At 44.0% G+C, this 24,634-nt stretch overlaps 1 protein-coding gene across 1 annotated transcript in view; it reads left to right on the top strand.

The window, feature by feature from the left end:
• The window catches only part of DRAM1 (DNA damage regulated autophagy modulator 1), a 43,029-nt gene extending 31,696 nt beyond the window's left edge, over nucleotides 1-11,333 (top strand). The window contains exons 4-7 of the mRNA XM_024732170.1: nucleotides 142-319; nucleotides 4,313-4,371; nucleotides 8,369-8,461; nucleotides 9,034-11,333. Of these exons, the coding sequence (XP_024587938.1) occupies nucleotides 142-319; nucleotides 4,313-4,371; nucleotides 8,369-8,461; nucleotides 9,034-9,078 (375 nt within the window). The 3' untranslated portion in view covers nucleotides 9,079-11,333. The remainder of the gene's footprint in view (nucleotides 1-141; nucleotides 320-4,312; nucleotides 4,372-8,368; nucleotides 8,462-9,033) is intronic.
• Nucleotides 11,334-24,634: the final 13,301 nt, after the last annotated feature.

Raw genomic sequence — 24,634 nt, 5'->3', positions numbered from 1 at the left:
AGCTGTATTTTCCAAAGATGGGGTGTGTGCATCTGTGATGCCTGGTGGCTTTGAGGAGCCCAAAGCAAGTGAGTGAGTGTTCGGCTCTTGATGTGCACAGACTCACGCTGAGTAACAGCACATGTGTGACTTTCTCTCTAGGAGTTAACTGTCCCCGTGGTACATGATGGCGGTGCCCTTTTGGCGTTTGTCTGCGGTGTTGTGTACACGCTCCTGCAATCCATCATCTCTTACAAATCGTGTCCCCAGTGGAACAGCCTTTCCACATGCCGCATACGGATGGCCATCTCTGCCGTTTCCTCTGCAGCCATCATCCCCAGTATCCTTTCTTACATTTGTCAGTGTCCTTGCAAGCTTGACACCCTCGCCGCCCCACTCCCCTCCAAAAAAAATGGAGAAAGCAAAGGTTAACAGCCAAGTGTCAACAGGCTTCAGAAGAACGATTGGGAGAAACGGGTAAATCATAAGGAAAATATCTCAACGTTGTCTGGTTAAATCAAAAGAATCTTTGGGGAAAAGAATGGTGTGAAAGGAAAATGAAAAACAATGTCAGAACACTTCAGTCTCTATTTACTTTCCTTCCACAGGGTCGGTTTCGTGAGCCATGTGAAAATATTTATTTTTCTCTGTAGTGCTTGGCTAAAGACCTCAAATATTGATATTGTACTTAAAGTAATAGCCCTGTGGGTTCCCAAGAGGCCCGACTTTCCCTTCTCCCCACACATAGGTGGTTAGATGGTTTGATTTATTCGTCCATATTAAGAGGTTTTAAAAAGCTCTATACTATTTATTTCTAAGTCATTTAAATACATTTAGCCTTTTCTTTTTATCACTGATTTCATTTTCAAAATGAAATTTTATTTTTCCTAATTCAACAATGTGAAAAGAAAATAGAAATTTATCATACCTGTATATTCTGATTTAGAAGAAATGAAAAACAACCCTTCCTTCCTTTTTTTTTTCCTTTTTCATTCTTTCTTTTCCTTTTTCTCCCCCCAAGAGGTATTTAACAAAGAAAAAAAAAGCTGTGGTCTTTCAAGGGTGGAAAATTCCCCATCTTTCAAAATACCATCTGCAGTCATAGCAAATGCTAAAGAGTCATTAAAAATTGGTGATTATTTTCAGACTGTAGGAAAATGGAACTATTTTATTAGCGGTGGTCTTGTTCATCCAAGTTGGGTTGTGGTACAAAGTGGGCAAGCTTGAGTAAAAAGATATTTTGTCATCATGTGCTTCTAAGTATTAAGCCTTGCATTTTTCTTTTAAAATTGGAGCTATAGGGACTTCCTGGTGGCGCAGTGGTGAAGGATCCACCTGCCAATGCAGGGGACACAGGTTCGAGCCCTGGTCCGGGAAGATCCCACATGCTGCAGAGCAACTAAGCCCATGCACCACAACTACTGAGCCTGTGCTCTAGAGCCCATGAGCCACAACTACTGAGCCTGTATGCCACAACTACTGAAGCCCACGTGCCTAGAGCCCGTGCTCCACCACAAGAGAAGCCACCGCAATGAGAAGCCCGCACACTGCAATAAAGAGTAGCTCCCGCTCGCTGCAACTAGACAAAGCCTGGGCGCAGCAAAGAAGACCCAATGCAACCAAAAATAAATAAATTAATTAAAATTTTTTCTTAAAAAAAAAAATTGGAGCTATACAAAATGTGAAGTCTAAGGATGGTTTTGGGTTTTGTTTTTGTCATTTAGGGAAGAAAAATTTTAATTACAAAATTTCTAAGCACAGAGGAACCAAATTCTAGTATTGAGAAATTTAACAACAAACTATACACCCTGGTTCCTAAGATAGTTCCTTCTCTGTTTCCTTGTCCTATTTATGGATTGAAGACATTCATGCTTTCTCTTGAGACGGATCTCCTCAAACCTTTTAGCTTGTTTTAGTTGTAAGATTTATAGAACCACTTGTAAAGTCAAAAACAAAGTTTTTTGGTATAGGAAAACTTTCCTTGCTTCCAACTTTGGAGACAGATCTCTAGGTACTAAAATGAGAGAGGTTTAGCAGAATTACTTTTTCAAGCCAGAGTTTCACATACTAATAGTTCCCATTTCTAGGAAGTTCGTATGAGCCATGCTGACGGGTAGGATCCCTGAACAGAAACAGGTTATATGTCTTTATCTAATTAACTTGAACAAATTCATCCATAGGAAAAAGTCTTTTGTCTTAAACATTAGCATGGATTTATATTTCCTTAGAAAGATTTTAAAGTATCTTGAAAATGTCCTTGTTTCTCTTTCCTGTATTAGTTCCGTGAAACCTTATTTGACTCCTGAAGAAACTGAGAACTGGAATCACGCTTCCGAGCCCTTCCTACTAAACTATCCATCTTGCATTCAGCTTCTGCAGCTTTCAAAAGGCTTCACAAAATCACTAACAAGGCAAAGGCCGGTTCCTTTGTGTGAGACGCAGTCTGAGGCTGCCTATTTCTCCGACCTCCGTTTTACACTTTCTTCCCTGACTGTGGCTCTTTCCCGTTCTCTGCTTTTGCCCATGCTCTTCTTCTTGCCTGGATAACCTTCTCCACTTTGTCTTTCTAGAACTGAACTGTCTGTCCAACACAGTAGCCACTGGCCACACGAGGCTGTTGAGCATTCAAACGTGGGTAGTCTGTGTAGAGAAGGGCCGTAAGTGTAAAACACTGGATTTCAAAGACTTAATGAGAAAAAAAATGTAAAATATCTCATTAATAATTGTTTATATTATTACATGTTGAAATGACAACATGTTTGATATATTGGGTTAAATACGATACGTTAATATTAATTTCATTAGGCTCTTTTTCGTTTCTGTCAATGTGGTGACTATAGTAGAGAATATTGTTACACAATATGCCTGAATTTCTGTGGGATGATGCTGTCCTAGAGAGCTCCTCAAACCTCACAGCTTAGATTAAACTCAACTCAGTGTAGCTTCCCTGACACCTCAAACCCCATTTCGCTCCAAATTAATAATCTTCCCTCCAAGTCATGACTGCACCCTGTTCTTTTCTCTCTAACGCGGCACATTCCCTGGGTCCGACAAGGCTGTAATGTTTCTGGGAGCTGAGACCAGGTCTTTTTTGCCAGAGTTTTGTCCGCCTCTCCCCCCGACCCACTCCTCCCCAGCATGGGACCTGATGGGACTAAAGATGAGATAAAGAATTAAGTGAAAGAATTAAGTAAGAGGCTTTTAAAACTATTAGAAACAGACATACGGTCATGACATGATTAGAGAACCTTTAATGTTCTCTACTTCTTTTTATTTTTTGGCCAGCGGCATGCGGGATCTTAGTTCCCTGACCAGGGATTGAACCCGCGCCCCCAGCTCTGGAAGCGTCGAGTCTTAACCATTGTACTGCCAGGGAAGTCCCATTCTCTACTTCTTTTACTTTGAGAAACTGAGAGGTGTTAAGCATTGCAAAACATGGGAGGTGGCGGAGGGCAGGGAGAGAGGGTGCTGACTCCAAATTCAGAGGAGGCGCTAAACTTGGCATTGATTGACGCAACACTTGGAATTAACATTTTGCAAAAACTTTTAAAGAGCATCCCATTTCTCTCTAGCTTTCTCTTTGGCCTTCTATGTTCAATCAAAATGGTTGTCACCACCTTTGTGCAGACAGTCTTGTCCACGTTGGGCAGTAGCCTCAGTCCCTGGCCTTATTAGGCTGGCCTCTCAGGATTTGTCCTTCGTCCCCAAGGTCAGATGTAGGATGTATCTTTCTGATTTGTAAACCCTTTGGGCCAGGGAGGAAGGGCTCCGCTTACACCCAGTTACTCAATGGAAAAATCTGTTTTTTAAAAATTTTTATAAAGATAATACATTAAATTTCTGTAGCTTGTTTTTGTATATGAGCCTTGGTACTTTGTGATGCTTTGAAATGTTAATTTTTTCCTTGAAGCTGTTGCCTTGAACATAGTATTTTAGGAAAAAGAATTTTAATCAATATTATTATTTAGGGACAATAGTATTTTAGGGGAAAACTACTGCAAAAGTACCCATATTAGACTGCTGTGTCATTTTGACCAAACTTAAAAAACAGGGTCAAGCAAAATGTATCCACAGATTAAAAGTCTTCTATACATAACTGACAAAGTATTGCTAAGGAATGACTACTTCCGTGTTGTATTTTAACTGCTGCCATGATCGAACTTAAGGTTTGAGATGATAAGAAGCTGATATAACTTGTTTGATAGCAGAAATGTTGGCACTAACATGTGAACATTGTGTAATGGTTATATTATTAGAAGAATAACCTATTCTTTATTCTTCTAATAAAGGACCTATTTTCTCCTGTAGTTTCCTTAACAATTTCGTTTTTTAGTGATTGCCTGTGCTTCATTAATTTCTGTAACCAAGCTGGAGTGGAATCCAAAAGAAAAGGTAAACTATAAGCTGTTTTCAATATGATTGTCAAACCTGGTTCCTTGAATTATTTTCAAAATTATTTTTTAAAATTTGAAATTAAAATTTTAAACCCTTCAACCATCGAGGCTTAGTAAAAGAGGCGAGATTTAATGGTAGGGAAACAATGCGAATGAAGGTGTATGGAGGTCAGAGGAAGCACCACATGTTAAGCAGAGGTGATGAAAACAGAGTAGAAGATGGTTTGTATCAGCATAGGGTGAGAAATAAATGTGGTCGGGGATAAGGTTGTGGGGGAATAGTTTGTGCAAGGCTTTAAGAGGTGGGCAGAGAGGCTCATGCTTGATGTAGGTGATCGGCCGAAGGCTTTTGAACAGGAAAGTAAATGAAAAGAATATTATTGGAGGGCTTCCCAGGTGGCGCAGTGGTTGAGAGTCCGCCTGCCGATGCAGGGGACACGGGTTCGTGTGGGATTCGCCATCATCCCACATGCCGCGGAGCAGCTGGGCCCGTGAGCCATGGCCGCTGAGCCTGCGCGTCCGGAACCTGTGCTCCGCAACGGGAGAGGCCACAACAGTGAGAGGCCCGCGTACCGCAAAAAAAAAAGAATATTATTGGAAGAAAATTAGAAGAGACACCTGGGATGTATTGAAGAGGAGAGAGACCGGAGTTAGAATGGCAGAGAGAAGGCAGTTCCACTAGTTTAGATTTTAAATCAAGATTCCCCTAGACTGGAAGAAATAGCATAAGAATGAAAGGACGTGATGAAGTGAAGATGACTTCCAAGTTTTTGTCTTGGGTGAACCAAAGAACCTGTTCTCATGAACAGATAAGATTGGGTCCCTTGGGACTTCCCTGGTGGTCCAGTGGCTAAGACTCAGCGCTCCTAATGCAGGGGGCCCAGATTTGATCCCTGGTCACGGAACTAGATCCCACATGCTGCAACTAAGAGTTTGCATGCCGCAACTAAAGATTCCATGTGCCACAACTAAAAGATCCTGCGTGCTGCAACTAAGACCCAGCGCAGCCAAATAAATGAATAAATATTTTTAAAAAAGAAGACGAAAAGATTGGGTCCTTAACAGGAATAAATGATTTCATGGGGAGAAATGGATGGGTTTGGTTTCAGAATCGTTGAATCTGAAGCTATAGTGAAACGCCGAGGAGAAATGTCCAGTTAGACATGGGGGACTAGACCTGGGGTAGGATCAAGAGCCATCAGAGCATAGGGTAGAGTGACGGGTAGTTTCCAGACCAAACATCAGAACACAAGGAATCAGATGTTTCGAATTAAGATCAACTCATGTCGTTAGTTACCTACAGAGAAAAGGGAGTTAGTGAGGAGCAGCAGTTTTTCCCAAGGGGCAGGTGGAGTTACTGATGTTTTTCAAAGAGCAGTTTCAGGGGCTTCCCTGGTGGCGCAGTGGTTAAGGATCTGCCTGCCAATGCAGGGTACACGGGTTCGAGCCCCGGTCCAGGAAGATCCCACATGCCGCAGAGCAACTAAGCCCGTGAGCCACAACTACTGAGCCTGTGCTCTACAGCCCGTGAGCCACAACTACTGAGCCCGCCTTGCTACAACTACTGAAGCCCGCATGGCTAGAGCTCGTGCTCTGCAACAAGAGAAGCCACCACAATGAGAATCCTGCACCCCGCAATGAAGAGCTGCCCCCGCTCGCCGCAACTAGATAAAGCCCACATGTAGCAACGAAGACCCAATGCAGCCAAAAAAAAAAAAAAAAAAAGCCCAATCCCTTTGTTTAAAAAAAAAAGCAGTTTCAGGGGCTTCCCTGGTGGTCCATTGTTTGACTCCGTGCTTCCACTGCAGGGAGCATGGGTTCGATCCCTGGTCGGGGTAATGGCAGGGTCAGAGGAAGCATTTTCCACCAGAGGGGATTCTGGCAGGTGATGGAAGCCTGCAAGAAGCAAGTGAGAGACTGAAGACGGTGAGGGCGAGCCAGGCAGAAGTTAGAAAAAAAGTGCTTCCTGATAAGGAGAGCTCACAGAAGAGTAGCCCTAGGTGTATTTTACTTCTTAACCACTGGGGGGAGGCCTTCCACCACAAATCAAACAAATCAGCAGCTGGGAAGGATTCATCAAAGCATATTCCCCAGTTGAAAAACCTTTTTTCATTTCATTTTCTATCTTAAAAATGTGAAAAGTACCTGGTTTTCTATTCACTCCCCTTCTGTTCCCCAATATCCACGAATGCAAAGAAAACTCTTTACATAAGTTCACGGAACAGAATAATCGTTTAGGTCCTGCCCCAAACTGTGGAGTGCTTCAGAGGTTTCAGAGCACATTCCTGTGCATTGACTTAACGTGGCAGGGAGGGTAAGAATTATGATGTCCTTGTCCCGTTTCACGTAGCAAGGAGATTAGAGCTTTGCCTGCATTCATATATGTGTAGTGGAAGAGTCTGGACCCCTCCTTCAGTGCACTGTTATTAATACCATGCTACAGAAATCCTCTCCCACCCCCAAATTCTGCTTCTATTTGATTAAGCCATCTTCATTGTCTAGAGATGATAGGAGATGGGGTGGATCCCCTAGTGCTGTCACCTTTGAAAAGGAAGTGGCCCCCATTCTCGACCCTGTAACGTAGGCCGGTCAGATTCTCCCCGGAGTGGCCTGGATGAGAACAGTGGGTGGATGTGATCCTCTGTGGGGAGGGTGAGCGGTGGTGTCTGAGAGTTTGATGTGCCTCAATTAGATCTTTGTGGTGGATCAAAGAAAAGAACTGACCTGTAATCTAGCACACTTGTTTGTTCACACTTGTAACCTACGGCAGAGCAGACAGTGAAGTAGGAAGAAAATATAGGTTATGATTTGAAATCAGAGGGCTCGAACTGATGACAGTCCACAGGCTAATTGGGCATGTGGGCTAAAGTCAGAATTTAGACAAGCATTTTTTACTTAGATGGTGTTTAAAAATGCTTTTTAAAAATGGTTTCCAGTATTTAAAAATCAGGGGAGCTATCTCACACATACATACACACACACACACACACACACACACACACTCCGTGGGTCTTTTTTTGGCCCCGCCGCATGGCATGTGGGATCTTAGTTCCCTGACTAGGGATCAAACCCGAGCCCCCTGCATTGGAAGCACAGAGTCTTAACCACTGGACCAACAGGGAAGTCTCTCTCTCTCTCTCTCTCTCTCTCTCTCTCTCTCTCTCTCTCTCTCTCTCTCTCTCTCTCTCTCTCTCTCTTCTTAATCTTAAAGGAACACTGGGGTCATACTTTCCTACCTGGCGAGAATGGAATTGAGCTGATGGGGCGTGGGCTCCCCATTGTCCCTCTTTTTGCAACCGTCAGTTTCATTTCTTTTTATTAGTTTCCTGGCCTCCAGAGGCAGCTGACTTTGGAACCCCGAATTAAAGCCATTCTCTTTCTTGTCCTCCATTCTCTCATTCCTGCCCCCAAGAAAATAGTCTCATAATTAGCATTTGCTTTGTAGCTGTGCTTACCTTATAACATCAAGCAGACCTATTTTCTGAACTGACGTTTTCTATAGTAACAGAGAAACACAAAACCCAGGGGTGATAGCCAGTTTCCTTTAGATGCATACTTGAAGTCTGGAATAACCATATGGACACTGGGTAGGTGCTTTTCAAGCCTGCCTTTCAACTTTGGGATTCCCAGCTGTGGGAGAGCAAGTCGTGCCTTGTATGGAAAGTTCTTTCTTCTGTTGAGTCCAAATTTGCTTTCCACTCTCAGCCGTTTTGTGATCCTTCTTCTGCCTGTTGAGGTTCCACAGCCAAGTCTTAAAGCCAGAGTGTGTGAGAACCAGAGAGAACTTTTGGGGTCATTGTATTCACATTCTTATCGGGCAGTTGCCCTGATGTGCATCCACGTGGCCTTGCTTACCGTGTTTCCTTCGGGGGTTGATTTATGCTCACTGGACAGCTTTTTCCTTTGGCCTGACCTGCTCATTATTATTTCAGTATGTCCACTAAAGTGAATGCGTTTAGGCTAAATTCTGTTTCTTTTTTTGTTGTTGCTCTTAGGATTATGTATATCACGTAGTGAGTGCGATCTGTGAATGGACAGTGGCCTTTGGTTTTATTTTCTACTTTCTAACATTCATCTATGATTTCCAGGTAGGTATTTATCAATACAAATGTTATAAGTTATGATGCGGATTAGTAGAGATCCATAGAACATTTCTTGCATTTAACATAAGAGCACTATCTTTTTACCCTTATGTGTTTGCAAAAATGTGTAAGTATTATGCAATTTAGTGTATTCCCAAAGGAAAGCATCTTGAATCTCCTCCTAAACAAGGAAACGCTCATCTGTCCTCTGCCATCTGATGCTTATAGTCATAGATCCTGGTTATGTTTTTTTCAAAGAGGTCTCACAAGTTCCAAATAACAGGAAATATGTCTTTTCTTAAAAATAAAAGTGTGTTGTTGAAAAATGTTCTCAAGGCAGAGAGAAGATGGGACCTTGTCAGATTTGGCAACAGGGAAAGTCTTACATTTTGAAACAAGTGAATTACTAGCTAAAAGGTTAGAGAGAAGGCCAAGAAAACTCTTGAGGACCCAACTCGAGCTCAGTACAAACCGTAGTGAGATCATCTCTGAGGGGGTGCAAAGCTGTTGGGAGTTTCAGAGCTGGCACTGGAATTGTTTACCTTCTTTTAAACCTTTTTTTATTTTTTTAAAAATAGAGTGTCACCCTAAGGATATCCACAGAAATCAATGGTGATGTCTGAAGAAAGGAGAATTCAATCTCACTCAAGGAAAGTGGCAGACAATTTCTAGTAGTGGTACAGAGGATAGACAGGGCTTTAACGCTGCCCTGCGTGGAATTCATCTGCAGCACATCCAGGACTTGAATTTCTTTAAGAATTCCCAATAGTTGTACTATTTCCAAAGGTATATTTTCCTAGAGAATGTAGAGCATTTATGACATTGTAGCAATGTTTTTATAATTTTCTAAGTAGACACTTTTTTATATTAACAAATTCATTACAGAAAAGATAAGGTGTTCCAGAAAATGGAGACCTCTTATTTTTTGTACAGATTCTGTTTTGTTTCTTTGTGTGTAAGAGATTTATGGAAATACACTAAAGGAGGAATTCATTAAAAAGTAAAATCAGGGAATATTCATTTTAAAATTTCATTTTTAGAGAATGCACTGTATAATTTTATATCTCAAGAGCATCTATAAAATTCAGTTTATAATGATCATTAAGATTTCGTTAATAAACTAACACTAAGAGACTATGATTTTTAGATGAACCAAGCAAAATGCTTCTGTTGAAAGGCCTTAATACCACGATGCACATTAACTCAGTGACCACGGAAGACCACGGTTTTGAAATTCTGTCCCCCCCACAGGCCTCCCTGCTCACAGAGACCAAGCTTCTACCCTTGCTGCTAACTGGCAGTCCGTAGTGATGTAACTCCAGGTAGGATTGATTTAGCAAGGCAGCTTAGAAATCAAAAGCCTTCTAACAACAGAGTGAGATGCAGGTGAACAACTAACAGGAAAAACTCACTGGATTCCGGACTGTCGTCTTTACCAGATGAGCGGGGAGAGGGGAGTGTGTCTCAGGGAATATCCAAGTAAGGCAGGATTATGGGAAGGAGACTTTTGCTTAATACTAAACCTCTGCAAAAGCCAGTCTGCAAACAGCATTGCAGATTCCACTTATAAAACTACCCTTTATTGTTACTGGCATAACTTGACATACAGTCTGACTCAGAAGCTGCAACTAACACCTTGCATTCATTTTACGCCGGTCAACGTGATGATGGGAGCGCAGGTCTGAGAGAGGAGAAAGGGGAGCAGGGTGTGTGATGGAGTTTGTTTGCTCCTCTTCTTAATGCCTATGGCTGGATGTTTGCACACTTTACAAAATGTGAAGCAGGTCCTTTGCTCAGCAAGACCTTCACATGGTGCCACTTTTCACCCAAATCAAAAATGACAAATGAAAAGCAGGTCATTCCAGAGGAAGAAGTGGGTCTTGAAATAGGAAGGCTTAGGTTTAGAAGTTGGAGAGAAGGAACTCTTCTTCAGGGACCCTCCAGACCATAAACCCATGTCTGGCCAAGTGGGTCCAGACCTTGAGGGCATATGCCAAGGGCAGAGCAGCCCGCCTGGATAGCTGTGGAGGAAGGAGTGAGACTTAGGGGTGGTCAGCCACTTCTGCAAGGTCACACTCTATTTCCCCTAAAGGTTCAGTGGTGAGAGCCTCAGACCCGCTGCTGGGTTAGTGGTAACTTGTTATAATGCTGTGGCTCTCTGTGTAACACTGGAACTGAAATCCTGGTTAAAGCTATGTTCTGCAGAGGGGGAGGAATGCCACTGACCTTTACCGTGGAACCTGCAGTAGAATGAATCCAGAGCTGGGTCTCCCTGGGAACAGACTTTTGTTATCAGCCCTTCTGGATGCGTTGTCATTCATTTCTATATCTCTCTGCAAGGTTTAGATTGGGAGCTCCTTGAGGGCAGAGTCTGCGCCTTAATCTTTGTCTTTGTAACTCCAGCATTTACCAGGCTGCCTCCTGGTACACAGCAGGTGCTTAATAAATAAATACTCACTGAATGCATGAATGAAGGAATGAGCAAATGAAGGCGTGGCTAGGGATATTTGTAGTGTTGCATAATGAGATTTACTCTGGTTTACTAATTAAGTGCTTAGTCTGTGTCACCTTGTAATATTGACTGTTCTGCTCTGTGTGCCGGAAACGTTTCAGTTGTTTGGGCTTCTCCATTCTATGATGACTCTCTTCATCCTGGACAGTTACCACAGAAATTGTTAAATGGGCTAGACAAAATGGTACACCTGGCTTGGCAAACTGAGAAGGCCAAAAATCACTCCAGACAATCACGTTCTGCTGATTCCATGAAATCTCTAAAGCTGATCTTATCCATATTCTGGTATTACTTCTAATTTCCATGAACTTGCATTTCCTTGGACCTCATGGCTAAAGGAGTAAAATAAAATGAAATATTTCTTTATTTTAGTAGTTTGTGTCTCTGTTAAATTACAATATGTCGACTGGGTGCTACTATGAAGTCTATTTATCCGGGAAAGGATTCTAGCTCCACTTGGACTCTATAAAGGTAGAGTTTAAACCTTATGTGTTCTTTTTGTGTGTGTGTGTGCAGTACGCGGGCCTCTCAGTGTTGTGGCCTCTCCCGTTGTGGAGCACAGGCTCTGGACGCGCAGGCTCAGCGGCCATGGCTCACGGGCCCAGCCGCTCCGCGGCATGTGGGAATCTTCGCGTACCCGGGCACGAAAACCATGTCCCCTGCATCGGCAAGCAGACTCTCAACCAGTGCGCCACCAGGGAAGCCCACCTTATGTGTTCTTAATTCATGTAGATTTGCATGTGGGCAGGATGGCTCATCTCTGTAGAGATTCTTGAATAGTAGTATCAGAAGTTTGCACCAGAAATCCAACTCAAATTTGTTGAAGGAAAAATGGGCATCTATTGCTTCAAGTAATGAGAAGTCCGGGGGTAGAGCTGGCTATAGGGATGGCTGGATCCACAAGTGCCACCAGGACTCCATCTGTTCTCTCCTTCTCTCAGCTCTGCTTTTCTCTCTGTTGGCATCATTCTCAGGCAGGCTTTCCCCTGGTGGGAGTGAGGTGGCTTCCAGAAGACCCAGGCTACAAACTGTCCAGTGGAATGAGAGGGCTTCCTAAAAGTTCCAACCAAAGCTCTCCAATTGAAACTCACTGTCTCTGATTGGCTGCCTTGGGTCACATGCCCATCCTGTAGCCCAGGGAGGCGTGATGATGCTCTGATTGGTCAGACCAGCATCACATGTCCACCTCTGGAGCATTGAGGGGTCCACACCACCCAAACTACTGGGCTGATGGTGCGGGAAAGTTGTTTCTCAGAAGAAAGGGATGATAAGTGGATCTTGCACAGACAAAAAGCTGCAGATTCCACTATGAAATTAAAGTCTTCCCTGACCCCACAGGTCAGAAAAGCCAACCCAACTTGATTCAGAGCAAACCAAATTTGACCTGCTGCCAATCTTTTCAGGTAAAAAAAAAGATAAGTAAATGTAAGCCAGGTAGGTAATAATGTACCTTCAGTTAACTTCAAAGTTATGTTTATACTTCTCCAAGCTTCTCGTGTTCTTATTTAACCTCTGTGAGATTGGTCAGGCAGTTAATTGTCACATGCTTCAAATGAGGAAACTAAGGCAAAGCAAAAGAGGTTCAGTGACCTGTAAGTGGTTCTACCACCGGATGGCAACAGATTCCTGTCTGGGACTCTTGTTTTCTAATCCAGTGCATCCTTTTTTTTTTTTTTTTTCCTCCCCAAACATTAACAGAGGATTCCACAGAAATTATATTTCATAAACCAAATTAAGTACATCAGTGTTGTGCTGTGTTTGGGTTTCCTAACATCCCTTACATGTGGCATGGTCCCATGTTCCCAGTTTTTACTCATTTGGAGACACACTGGTCTGGTATTTGGGCCTGGAATGAGGAAGGGGGAGTGGGAGGAAGATAAGTGGTCTCCATTCTCTCCCATTCCTTGATTCTGGCAAGCCTGGAGGCCCAGCCGTCTCCCCACACACATACTCTTGGTCTGGCTCTGAATACCCTGCATTCTCAAGGCCAGAATGTCATGCGTCTGCATCTTGTCTGTTGCACAAGAGAGCAACCACAGCCTCAAGCCCTGGAGGAGAAGCTTCTGACGCTCCTGGGTCACCCCCAGCAGATTCATCTTCTAAAACGAAGGGCAGCGGTATGCCAAACTCACACTGGGGTGGGGGGGTGACCTCCAAAATCAATGCTTGGAAAATGCTGAAGGGGCTACCAGCCATCTGCACTGTGGTTTGGGTCAGGGTGCCATGAGATAGATGACGCCTAGTGAGCCTGCAGCCTAGGTAGTCCCTCAGTGATGAGCAAAGCCCTCCATCCCCAGAGCCGGCTCTACCTCTGGACTCTCCAGTTACGTGAATCTCTTTTTAACTTCGGTAAACTTGAGCTGGATTCTCCATGCTTATTCCTATAAGAGCCCTGACTTAATACAAATACCCAAGAGTTCTCCTAATATGCAAATATAGCAAACTGCTGTTATCTGGACTCACTGTGCTGGGGTGGAAAGATAATTTCTAGATAACAGGTGATTCAACTGTTCCCACTCACAGCCCTTACTCTCTGAACCATGTTTTCTTTTTTTTTAAATCTCAAATCAGTAATATATTGATGTGATTCAAAAATCAAAACGATATAAAAAGGTACTCTGTGAAAAGCCTTTGTACCTTCCTCTACCCACACTTAATTCACCACTCTTCTGGCAGATAGCCCCTTTTAATGAAAATACAAGCAGAAACACACATTTAAGAACGTTTCCCTTTTAATTTCTATCCCAAATGTAGCATATCTTGCAAACAGTTTTGAGCCTGCCTTTTTTGACTAAGCAATGTATCTCAGAGATATTTCCTTATCAACACATAGAGAGCTTCTTTGGGTTTTTTTGTTCTGTTTTACACTTGTACAGTGTTCTATGTGCCATCCTTTATTTAACAAGTCCCCTGTTTGATGACCAATCATGTGGTTTCCAAGCTTTGCAATTATAAGTGAGTGACCTAGTACATACAGCATTTCACACGGGTGCAAGGAAATCTGTGGGAGAAATCCCCATAAGTGGGAACGCTGGGACCAACGGGAACTGCAATCTGTGATGTGACAAATACTATCTTCTTGCCTTTGGAACCTTATCACATGAGTGTTTTCTGTTGGAAAATCTTTCCAGCTATTTCACCCTTCCATCTAAACTGGGGATGCTGATTGTAAGTTCACCTTTTCTTGGCAACTCATTCATTCATCATGTGGATTCTGCAGTACATGGTGTGGGACAGAAGCCAGCTGATGGCTGTAGAACAGCTATGTTCTACATTCATCATGTGGATTCTGCAGTACATGGTGTGGGACAGAAGCCAGCTGATGGCTGTAGAACAGCCATGTTCTACAAAGCCCTCTTCACTCTCCCTTTTATTTAAGCCCCTAGGGCAGGGAGGGTGAGGCTGTTTGCTCCCCTCTCTGCGGACAGCAGAACGCCACTGTCTTTTACCTCCTCCCAACTGATGCCCACTCTCCTTTTCATGGTCAAGAGTGTCTCCATCTCACTTGGGTTTTTCATTGTGATCTTGCACTTTTGTCTCTGCCTCTTCTAATCTCATCCCTTTTCTATCCACTTTCTCTTTTGGGATCTCTTTGAAGGGCTGCCACTTCACTTATACTTCCTTATCTTCTGAGAACATTTTGCTTTTATAGACATCAATCATCAACCACAATATTCCCTTTCCTCTTTCTGAACCATTACAGAACCAGGGAGAATCCACAAGCCTTTTAGTCCTCCCTGACCTTGTAGCTTGGTGGTCAGCGTGGAATGACCCAGTGAGTGGGGAACACCAGCGATGCAGGGGTGAGAGAGAGAGAGAGAGAGAGAGAGAGAGAGAGATTGATTCTCCAGCGTTGAGAAACTTAACTTGCTTTGAAATAACAGGCTTTAACTGATGGACCTACCTTGATGCATCACTACACCATAGTCTAGTATCCATTAGGGTTCACTCTTGGTGTGGCGCACATTCCATGAGTTTTGACAAACGTAGAATGGCATGTAGCTGCTATTGTAGTATCACACAGAATAGTTTCGCTGTCCACAAAATCCTTTTGTCATTTTGAAAAAGACAAAGTTGGGACTACCTGTGGAGAGACAGCATGAAGTTTTCTCAGTACCAGCTATTCAGGGACTTTTGTTTAACCACCAAGAACATTTCTTTACTTGCTTGCATTATGACTCAGTTCCTGTTAATACTGACTGAGCATCCAACCACAACGAAGATGCTGTGAGAAGGGGGCAGGGAGTAGGTGGTGGGAACATGATAGAGAGAGGGCTCCTGTACCACACCAGTCTTCGGTGGGAGTTTGAGATTAGCTCTCCCACAGCCATGCATGACCCTTGAAGGGGAGCACCGAAATGGCTAAGGATGCCATGGGGCAGTGAGGCTGGGGGCTGGGGGCCTTTCAGTATGATTAAGGCCCTGGTGGCTGTGAGGTGTGGTTTCTTAGGACTCTGAACTCTTAGTATCTTTTGCTTCTGATTGGTGCAGTAAGATGGACTTGGGGTTAGAAACAACTTCTCTCTACTTGCCAAGGAGGCAATCATGGTGGGGTGCAGAGACCACTTAGGCTTCCCCCAGGCTGAGTAACAGAAGTCCTCGGTGCTCACACTTGTCAGATGGATGGGCTTGGCGTCCGACCTCCAGCAGGTGATGTGGTTGGAGGATGTAGAGTTCTCTGAGCCTCCAGCGGAAGCAGAAGGGTCTCCGGGCTCGGGGTCCCAGGTTCCAGCTCTCTTGCTCATCAGGCTAATGTTAGCACAAGTGATAGGAATGACTGGAAGACAAAATTCACCTTCTTGAACAATCCTGTTGTTTAGGGTCAGCCCAGAGAAGGAAGTTCCGGGTGCCACCCAAGGTATCTGATTTAGGGTGAAGAGTGATGTAGTTAGAGCCGGCCAGCAATTTGACAGCTGCTAACATAACCTTTAACACGCGTATTAAAATGAATACTGAGCTTAGTTCAGTCTGTCATTTCCTCTTAATACTTGAAAAGCCAGAGTTTTGTTTGAAAGTTCCCTCAAAAGGCTCTAGCGGGTGAATTTATTCTTCCGCTTGACCACACTTGGAACTCTGAAGTCAGAACCACCTTGAAACTGAAACCAGGAAAATCCCTGGTCTCTCTGGCCGAGAGAAGCAAAGGTATGCTCTGAGGTTTATTAAATAATTACCCAGTTGCTGACATGTTGTAGGGGAGGGAAGAGCCAAGGTGCTGGCAAGTATGAATAGACATTAGTGAGGATCTTGGGTCACGGGGCTTATAAATGAGGTAGAACATTTTGGTGTTCCCTGACCTTTGGCTCAAACCGGGGGATGTGTTCTTTTGAGAAGACTCAGTTAACTAGGCCTTGGTGTGCTCTGTTGTTGTTTTGACTGCCTGAAAGACCACAGTCAGCTGTGATCCAATTGATGCTGAAGATACTCAAAAGTCCTTGGCTGTTGGGAGCAGATGCAGCAGTGACTTGAAGAGAAGAAAATGAGAAGTGGGGCTTCCCTGGTGGTGCAGTGGTTAAGGATCCACCTGCCAATGCAGGTGACACGGATTCGAGCCCTGGTCCGGGAAGATCCCACATGCCGCGCAGCAACTAAGCCCGTGCGCCACAATTACTGAGCCTGCGCTCTAGAGCCTGCGAGCCACAACTACTGAGCCCACGTGCCACAACTACTGAAGCCCGTGTGCCCTAGAGCCCTCGCACCGCAACTACTGAGTCCACGCCATGTGTTCTAGGGCCCGTGTGCCACAACTACTGAGCCTGCGTGCTGCAACTACTGAAGCCTACGTGCCTAGAGCCTGTGATCTGCAACAAGAGAAGCCACCACAATGAGAAGCCCACGCACCTCAACAAAGAGTAGCCCCCGCTCGCCACAACTAGAGAAAGCCCACACGCAGCAAGGAAGACCCAATGCAGCCAAAAACAGAAAGTGAGAAGTGAGGGAAAAAACCCGGAATTAATTGGCCATTTCGACTTCCCATCTGCAGCTGGTGTGAATGGCAGATGAGGGCAGGTTTCCTAATAAATGGCTCTGAGACTAACTCAGTTCAGAGGTTCAGGGAGGGAGGATGATAACTTCCTTCAATACTCCCCAGACTTCAACCATTTGTGTGTCTCCTTTGCAATTGTTGTCATCCTCTTACTGCAATTTACTGAATATTTTTCACTGACTCACTTTTTAACTATTTTTATTTTAAAAAGAAACTTCTCCTGTTGCTTCTCCTCCTGGACTGCCTGGTTTGGTGAATGGTGTTACCATTCCCTGGGTCACCCAGGGCAGAAACACTCTGCTCCCCAACCCCACCTCATGTTCTATTAACTTTATCTCCTATGTACTGGGTTAAAAGATAATTATCATCCAAACCAGGGCATTCTGGGGAATGAAAGGGACATTATTAATAAGTGAACCAGAAGGAAACTGGGTCTGTCAGAAGCAAACGGGGATATGTGGTTAACCATCTACATGGCCTTGAGACCTCTTCCTCCTCCCCATTCCCACCATCACTGCCTTATTTATTCATAATTATTTGCTTGGACTAGTGCAGTAGCTCACTGTCGTTTCCTTAATTTCATTCTTGGTCCTTTCCAACACATCTTACACACTGCACATACACATTTGATATAACAGCCTCTTAAAATCCTTCAGTGGCTCCCCATAACTTCAGGATAAATTTCAAATTCCTTAGTATGGCTTACCAGGCTCTTCACAGATCTGTTCCTTTTTATCCTTCCAGCCTGTGAGCTCATTTATTTATTCATTCATTCAACATTTATTGAGAGTTACTCTGGGTTGGCACCATGCTAGTCTCTGGAATATAACCATAAATAAGATGGGTTTCTGCCCTCAAGGTATTTATAGTGGAGTGGAGAAACAGCCAAGGAAACACTAGAGTTAAAAAAAAAATAAAACAAATAACATGCTATGGTGAAGCACTGCCCTCTCTGACCTCACGGCTCAAAGTGTGTTCCAGGGACCTGGAAGCTTGATAGAAACTCAGAATCTTAGGGCCCCAACCCAGACTCACTAAATCCAAATCTGCATTTTAGTAAGACGCTTAGGTGGTTCGAGTTAACGTTAGTTTGCCAAGCCTGGTCTGTGGGACCATGCTAGTTGAAGAGCTTGGTTCAGATCCCTAGGGATGGTCATGCCTGGAGGGAGACTTGGAGGAGGAGACAGAGTTTGCTAAATGAAGGCAAGGTGGGAAAAGGGATTCACCTGTGCTGTGGAACAGAGGCAGGAGAGCTTATGCTGTTTGGTGGGAATTACAAGTTTTTAAGTATCTGGGGACATGGGTTTCAGGTGGGAGCCTCACCTAACTCAGAGATACCTTTTTCAAGGAAAAAAAATGATCAACCTCAGCACCTTCATTTCTTCTTTGAGCCCATCTGGAAATGATGATTTAGAACGAATATTTTAATTCATAGAGACAGACAGTAGAATAGGAGTGACCAGGAGCTGGAGGGAGGGGAGAATGGGGAGTTACTGTTTAATGGGTACGGTGTATATGTTTTGAGACGATGAAAAAGTTCCGGAAATGGATAGTGGTGGTGGTTACACAACACTGTAAATGTGCTTAATGCCACTAAAACCGTATGCTTCAAAGTGGTGAAAGTGGCAAATTCTTATGTTATATATATTTTATCACAATTCTAAAAAAAGGAATCAGTACTTTGGAGTCAAAGACTTGTTTTTCAAGTTCCGGCTTTGATGCTCCAGCAAGTCAGGTAACTTCATGGAACCTCAGTGTCTTCATCTGTAAAATGGGAATAACCATCATACCTGCCTCATAGTCTTGTCATGAAGATTCACTGGAGCAATGCCCGTAAAGCACCTGGGAGCTCGCTGGGTTTTCCTTATGCCCATTAAAGCTTTAAAAGCATGTTCTTACCCTTAGCACAATGTCTGGCACAGCTAGCCCTTGGCATCACAGTGATTTGTACCCCTTCCACTTCCTCTTTGAGGTAGCAGTGGTTTTCAACTCTTAGCCGCACATTAGAATCACCTGTAGAGTTCTGTAAACACCCCTATTGCCTGGAGCAACTAAATGAATTTCAGGAATAGAGCAGAAGCATCATTATTCCAGGTGATTCCACTGTGTGGCCAAGGCTGAGAACTGTACTATAGCAGTGGTCCACAAACGTTAGTGTGTATCAGAATCACCTGGAGGGCTTGTCAAAACAATTCTTGGGTCCCCGCCCGGTCCCCCTCCACCCCGAGTTTCAAGTTTAGTAGATACAGAACAGCCTTTCACTTTATTCCATCATCTAGGTGGTGGCCCTTTTTGTTTGCAGTCTACCCACTACTTAACCTCTTCCAGACCCATTACTCAACTGAACTTTTTCTTGAAAACACTTGCCAATAGTTTTCTTCATGCCAATGGTCTCCATATTCTCCAACTGTGGCCTTAGACACAATTCACCATGTCTCAAAATTCTCCTCCTTTGAATTGAGGGCCACTACTCTGGGTCATGTTTTCCTTATTTCTCTTTCCTTCTCCCTCCCCCACTTGGAAGTACGGATTCCCATGTGGGACTCCCATGACCATATTCTGGAATTCCTTTATTTATCCCTTAAAAAGATCACAGTCTTAGAAGTGAGACAGACATGGGTTCATATCTTGTACCTGGACAATTTACTCAAACTCTGAGCCTCAATTTCCTTACTGGTGATGATAATAGTGCCCCTGTAAATAATACATCCCTGACACATAACACCCAACTATTACAGGGTTTCACCTTTAAGAACATGGTAAAATCTTGACCTTGAAGAGAACTCCAGGAGTGGTGGGACAAACCCATAGGATGCAGAGGGCAGAGCCAGGGATATCAAAAACACAGTGTGGAAGAATAAAGCCAGGATTTACCAAGCGGCAAGGAAATGGGCCCAACCAAGGATTTTCCAGGAACGCCTGGGCAGACAGGGAGGTGAGAGATGGGATCTTAGAAAAGGAACTGACCATGAGATTCCCTGTGACTGCATTAAAATGTGAGCCTATGGGCTGGTCCATGCACAGGATGGGGGTTGTTAATAGTGCTATCACGGGCTAGGAAATGGCCCCAGAGGACGCCCACAAGGGGATTTCAACCCCAGCAGTGTGGAATTCAGTCCCTTTGGCAAGAAACAAAGTGATAAAGGACCTGTTACAGTTTGCACCATTTATTACTGTCGTGTGCAAAACATGATTCGGGGCATTACACAGAGCTCTTGTTACCACCAGATGAGGTCTCTGAGTGCTGTTTCCCGTTGATGATGTTATTCAGCAGGACGGCTCACATGTTGAAATTTGAAACTCCTTGGGTGAAGAATGCCTCTGCAGGCTGTACCAGATGTTGATTGTGTAGCTCCCCAAGCCCAGAAAGATGAGTTAATCCTTGAAGGAAATTATTCTGAACTTGCATCAAACTCAGAGGCTTTGATCCAACAGGCCATGGCAATAAAACGCAAGGCTATCAGAAGAGCTGTGGGTGGTAGTCCTGTCTCTGAGAAGGGAACAGGGCCACTGGCCCCCGGCTGCATTCCAGATGCAGACAGCCAGGAGCAGAGGCCTCACTTAGTGTGATGTTGTGAAAATCCTGCACTTTAAACACATGTAGTGGGACTTCCCTGGTGGCGCAGTGGTTAAGAATCTGCCTGCCAATGCAGGGGACATGGGTTTGATCCCTGGTCCGGGAAGACCCCACATGCCGCGGAGCAACTAAGCCTGTGAGCCACAACTACTGAGCCTGTGCTCTAGAGCCCGTGAGCCACAACTACTGAGCCCGCGGGCCACAACTACTGAAGCCCACGTGCCTAGAGCCCATGCTCCGCAACAAGAGAAGCCACCGCAATGAGAAGCCCACGCACTGCAATGAAGAGTAGCCCCCGCTCGCCGCTACTAGAGAAAGCCTGTGCGCAGCAACGAAGACCCAACACAGCCAAAAATAAATAAATAAATAAATAAATTTATAAATGAAATCATATACTCTTTAAAAAAAAAACCAAAAAACACATGTAGTCATAAACGAAAACTTCCTCACCCTTTAAAGACCCTGCAGAAGTTCCACCCTCTCCAAGATGCTTCCCTGGAAGGTTCCAGGCCTCACTGACCCCACTCACCTTCCTTTACCTTCATTATCCATAGCACACAGCTTGCCCCTTGATGATTCTCCAAATACAGTCTTCTGCCTTCAGTTGTGTGGTAAGTTTCCAGAGGTCCTAAACCAAGTCTAGTTTATATTTCTTTGTATCTCTGAATGCCTAGCACTCTAAGAGGCATCGTGGTCATCGTTTCATCCTTAGAATCCAGCATAGTACCTGGCACATAGCAGACACTCAGTAAATGAATAAGTGCTTATTAAATGAATGGAATTGTTTGTTGATAGCGTAGCTGAACTGGCATGAAAAAACAAATAAGGGAAGGTGTAACAGGCACCTCTTGTTTTGTTGGCCCAGCTCTTCACCCCCTCTCTTCCATAGGTTTCCTCTTTCTTCGCCCCATCTTTATGGTTCCCACAGGAGCTGCCATGTTGTTTCATGACTCTTTGGAGTTATCTGACTTGAACTACTTGAATGAGTCCTTCCCGGGGATTTTTCAACTTGGAACCAGAGAGAATGTTAAGATAATTTCTTTCTAGTGCCCAAAGCTATGTAGATATACTGGTACATCTGAAAGCTGTTGGCCCCCCTGTTTTTCACCACATGGAGAAAGGTGATGGCTAGCTAGAAGGAAGAATGAAACTAAAGAAGCGAATGAATGAAGGCACAGAGACAAGAAGAATAAAAGAGAAACCTGATGGTCTTGGAGTTCTGTTTCAGTGGTTCCTGTGCCCCAGGCACACTCCTGTCTTTTGGTTTCACAGATGTCACATTATCCCTTACTATAGTCCCTTCTTTTGCTTAAACGAGCTTGAGTTAGGTCTCTGTCACTTGTAACCATACAAGTCTCAACTAATACAGAAGTGCCTGCTTCTTGGTAGATACTCCATAAAAAAGAATGGATGAATAAAATCTCATTATGTCACGTTATGAAGTTTTGCAAATGGGGTATTTCAAAACTTCCCATCCTTATTTGTGGTTTTAATAAACCCATCTTTGATATCCCTCCCAGAGCTAGCACAGTTCTGAATAGAGGGAAGGCACATGGTATACATGCAAGCTGCAATTTCTGGTAGGTTGATTCTTCATTTTTCATTTTCAGTGACTTTTTATCTGTGTGTGCATTTGCCGAGAATCAGATGCTTGGGGCTGCAATGCCATCTGTACGTGATGGAAGACATTTGTAAGGACTTTTTAAAGTGCACGTAGAGTAATGGGCTCTGAACAGCAGTTGGGGACTAAATATGAAGACATGAAAGGATATGGTCTTCATGAGCAAGGATGATGGAAAAGAGCTTTTTTTTTGGCTGCGAGGGGTCTTCGTTGCTGTGCGCAGCTTTCTCTAGTTGTGGCAAGCGGGGGCTACTCTTCCTTGCAGTACCTGGGCTTCTCATTGCAGTGGCTTCTCTTGTTGTGGAGCACAGACTCTAGGCGTGCGGGCTTCAGTAGTTGTGGCGTGCAGGCTCAGTAGTTGTGGCTCACAGGCTCTAGAGCACAGGCTCAGTAGTTGTGGCACACGGGCTTAGTTGCTCCACGGCATGTGGGATCTTCCCAGATCAGGGATCAAACCCGTGTCCCCTGCATTGGCAGGTGGATTCTTAACCACTGCGCCACCAGGGAGGTCCCGGAAAAGAGCCTTTGAACAGCTCCATGATAGACAAGATGGTGCTAGAGACTTACTGGTATCCACATTTTCTGAACTTCAAATCCAGGCACATGGCCCAATGCATAAGAGGGAATTTGTGGGAACAGTGGGAGAACTTATTGGATGTTGCGTCACCAGCTCCGCATCTCTGGTTACCATATTTGTAGAGCTAATCTTTAGCATCAAACCCTTCTTTAGACAGACTGGTCTACTTATTGCCACACAAATAGGCCATATGGATTTTATATTTGGCACACTTGCTCACAAAATCCCTGGTGCCAGATACCTCTCCCTCCCTTACTTCATCTCCTTCTATTCACATCAAACTCATCCTCCAAGGTCCAGCTACCTTATCGTCTCCAGAAATGACTGTTCTATCTAATCTGTCACATCTGGAATTTCATCATTCATTTTAAGAATGTTAAGTATGTGTGGTATAACTTCATTCATACTCCTCATTCCCATGAAAAACATCACTAATTGATATCAGTGCTCTTTCTCTCCAAGGCTGGCAAGAACTTCAGAATTCTCCACATAGCACTTGAGGCAGCCACTGAAGGCTCATGGCAAGTGACGTGAGATCTAGTTGCTATCTCTGTTCCATTCCCTTATATTGTTATTTGAAGTTTCTGAGTGTGCTTGTCTTCTATCACCAACTGGGCTATTAAGTCCTTGAGGGCAGGGACAATAAAAGTAACAATAATAGCATCATAATAATATCAATAATCATAATAAGGAAAACAATAATAATAGCAGCAGCAGCAAATATTTATTAAACACATGTGCTGGCACTAACCATTTTACATGTACAGTTGGCCCTCTGTATCCGGGTTCCACATTCGCAGATTCAACCAACCACAGATTTCAATCTGGTTGGCTGAAATCTGCACGGATGTGGAACCCTGGGTATGGAGTATTTATTTTATATAAGGGACTTGAGCATCTGCAGATTTTGGTATCTGTTGGGGATGGGTGGGTGGTGGAACCAATCCCACGTGGATACCAAGGGGCAACTGTGTTTTCTAATTTAGTCCTCAACACAATCCTGTGGAGAAGGGATTAGTCAGGTGTTTTTTTTTTTTTTTTTGCGGTACGCGGGCCTCTCACTGCTGTGGCCTCTCCCATTGCGGAGCACAGGCTCCGGTCGCGCAGGCTCAGCGGCCATGGCTCACGGGCCCAGCTGCTCCGCGGCATGTGGGATCTTCCCGGACCGGGGCACGAACCCGCGTCCCCTGCATCGGCAGGCGGACTCTCAACCACTGCGCCACCAGGGAAGCCCAGTCAGGTTTTATAGATAGGGATTCTGAGTCTTTTATTTATTTTACAAATTGAGTTTTTAAAATAAAAATTGTATATATTTTAGGTGTACGACATGATGATTTTTTTTGTTTTGGCCGCACCACGAGGCATGTGGGATCTTAGTTCCCTGACTAGGGATCGAGCCCGTGCCCCCTGCAGTAGAGGTGCGGAGTCTTGACCACTGGTTGCTAGGGGAAGTCCCACGACAAGATGATTTGATACACAAACGTAGTGTATGCAGTAATCATACACTGCAATTAAGCAAATTAACATATCTTCTCCCATAGTTAAATTTTTTAGTTATTGTTTTGGTGACAGCACTGAAATTACTCTTAGCAGATTTCCAGTAATCACTATGGTATTCTTAACCACATCATGCTGTACATTAGATCTCCAGACTTATTCATCCTCCATAAGTGCAACTTTGTATCCTTTGACCAACATCACCCCATTTCCCCCACCTTCCCACCCCTGGTAACCATCATTCTATTCTTTACTTCTATATATTCAACTTTCTTAGATTCCACATATAAGTGAGATCATGCAGTTTTTTGTCTGTGCCTGGCTTATTTCAGTTAGCATAATGTCTTCCAGGCTCATCTATGTTGTTTCAAATGGCAAGATCTCCTTCTTTTTTTTTTTTTTTTTTGCGGTA

The sequence above is a fragment of the Neophocaena asiaeorientalis genome, unplaced genomic scaffold (assembly GCF_003031525.2).
Source record: "Neophocaena asiaeorientalis asiaeorientalis breed wild unplaced genomic scaffold, Neophocaena_asiaeorientalis_V1.1 scaffold418, whole genome shotgun sequence".
Classification (NCBI taxonomy): domain Eukaryota; kingdom Metazoa; phylum Chordata; class Mammalia; order Artiodactyla; family Phocoenidae; genus Neophocaena; species Neophocaena asiaeorientalis.
Note: the sequence above shows the minus strand (reverse complement) of the source record. Positions and strands in the feature narration are given on the sequence as shown.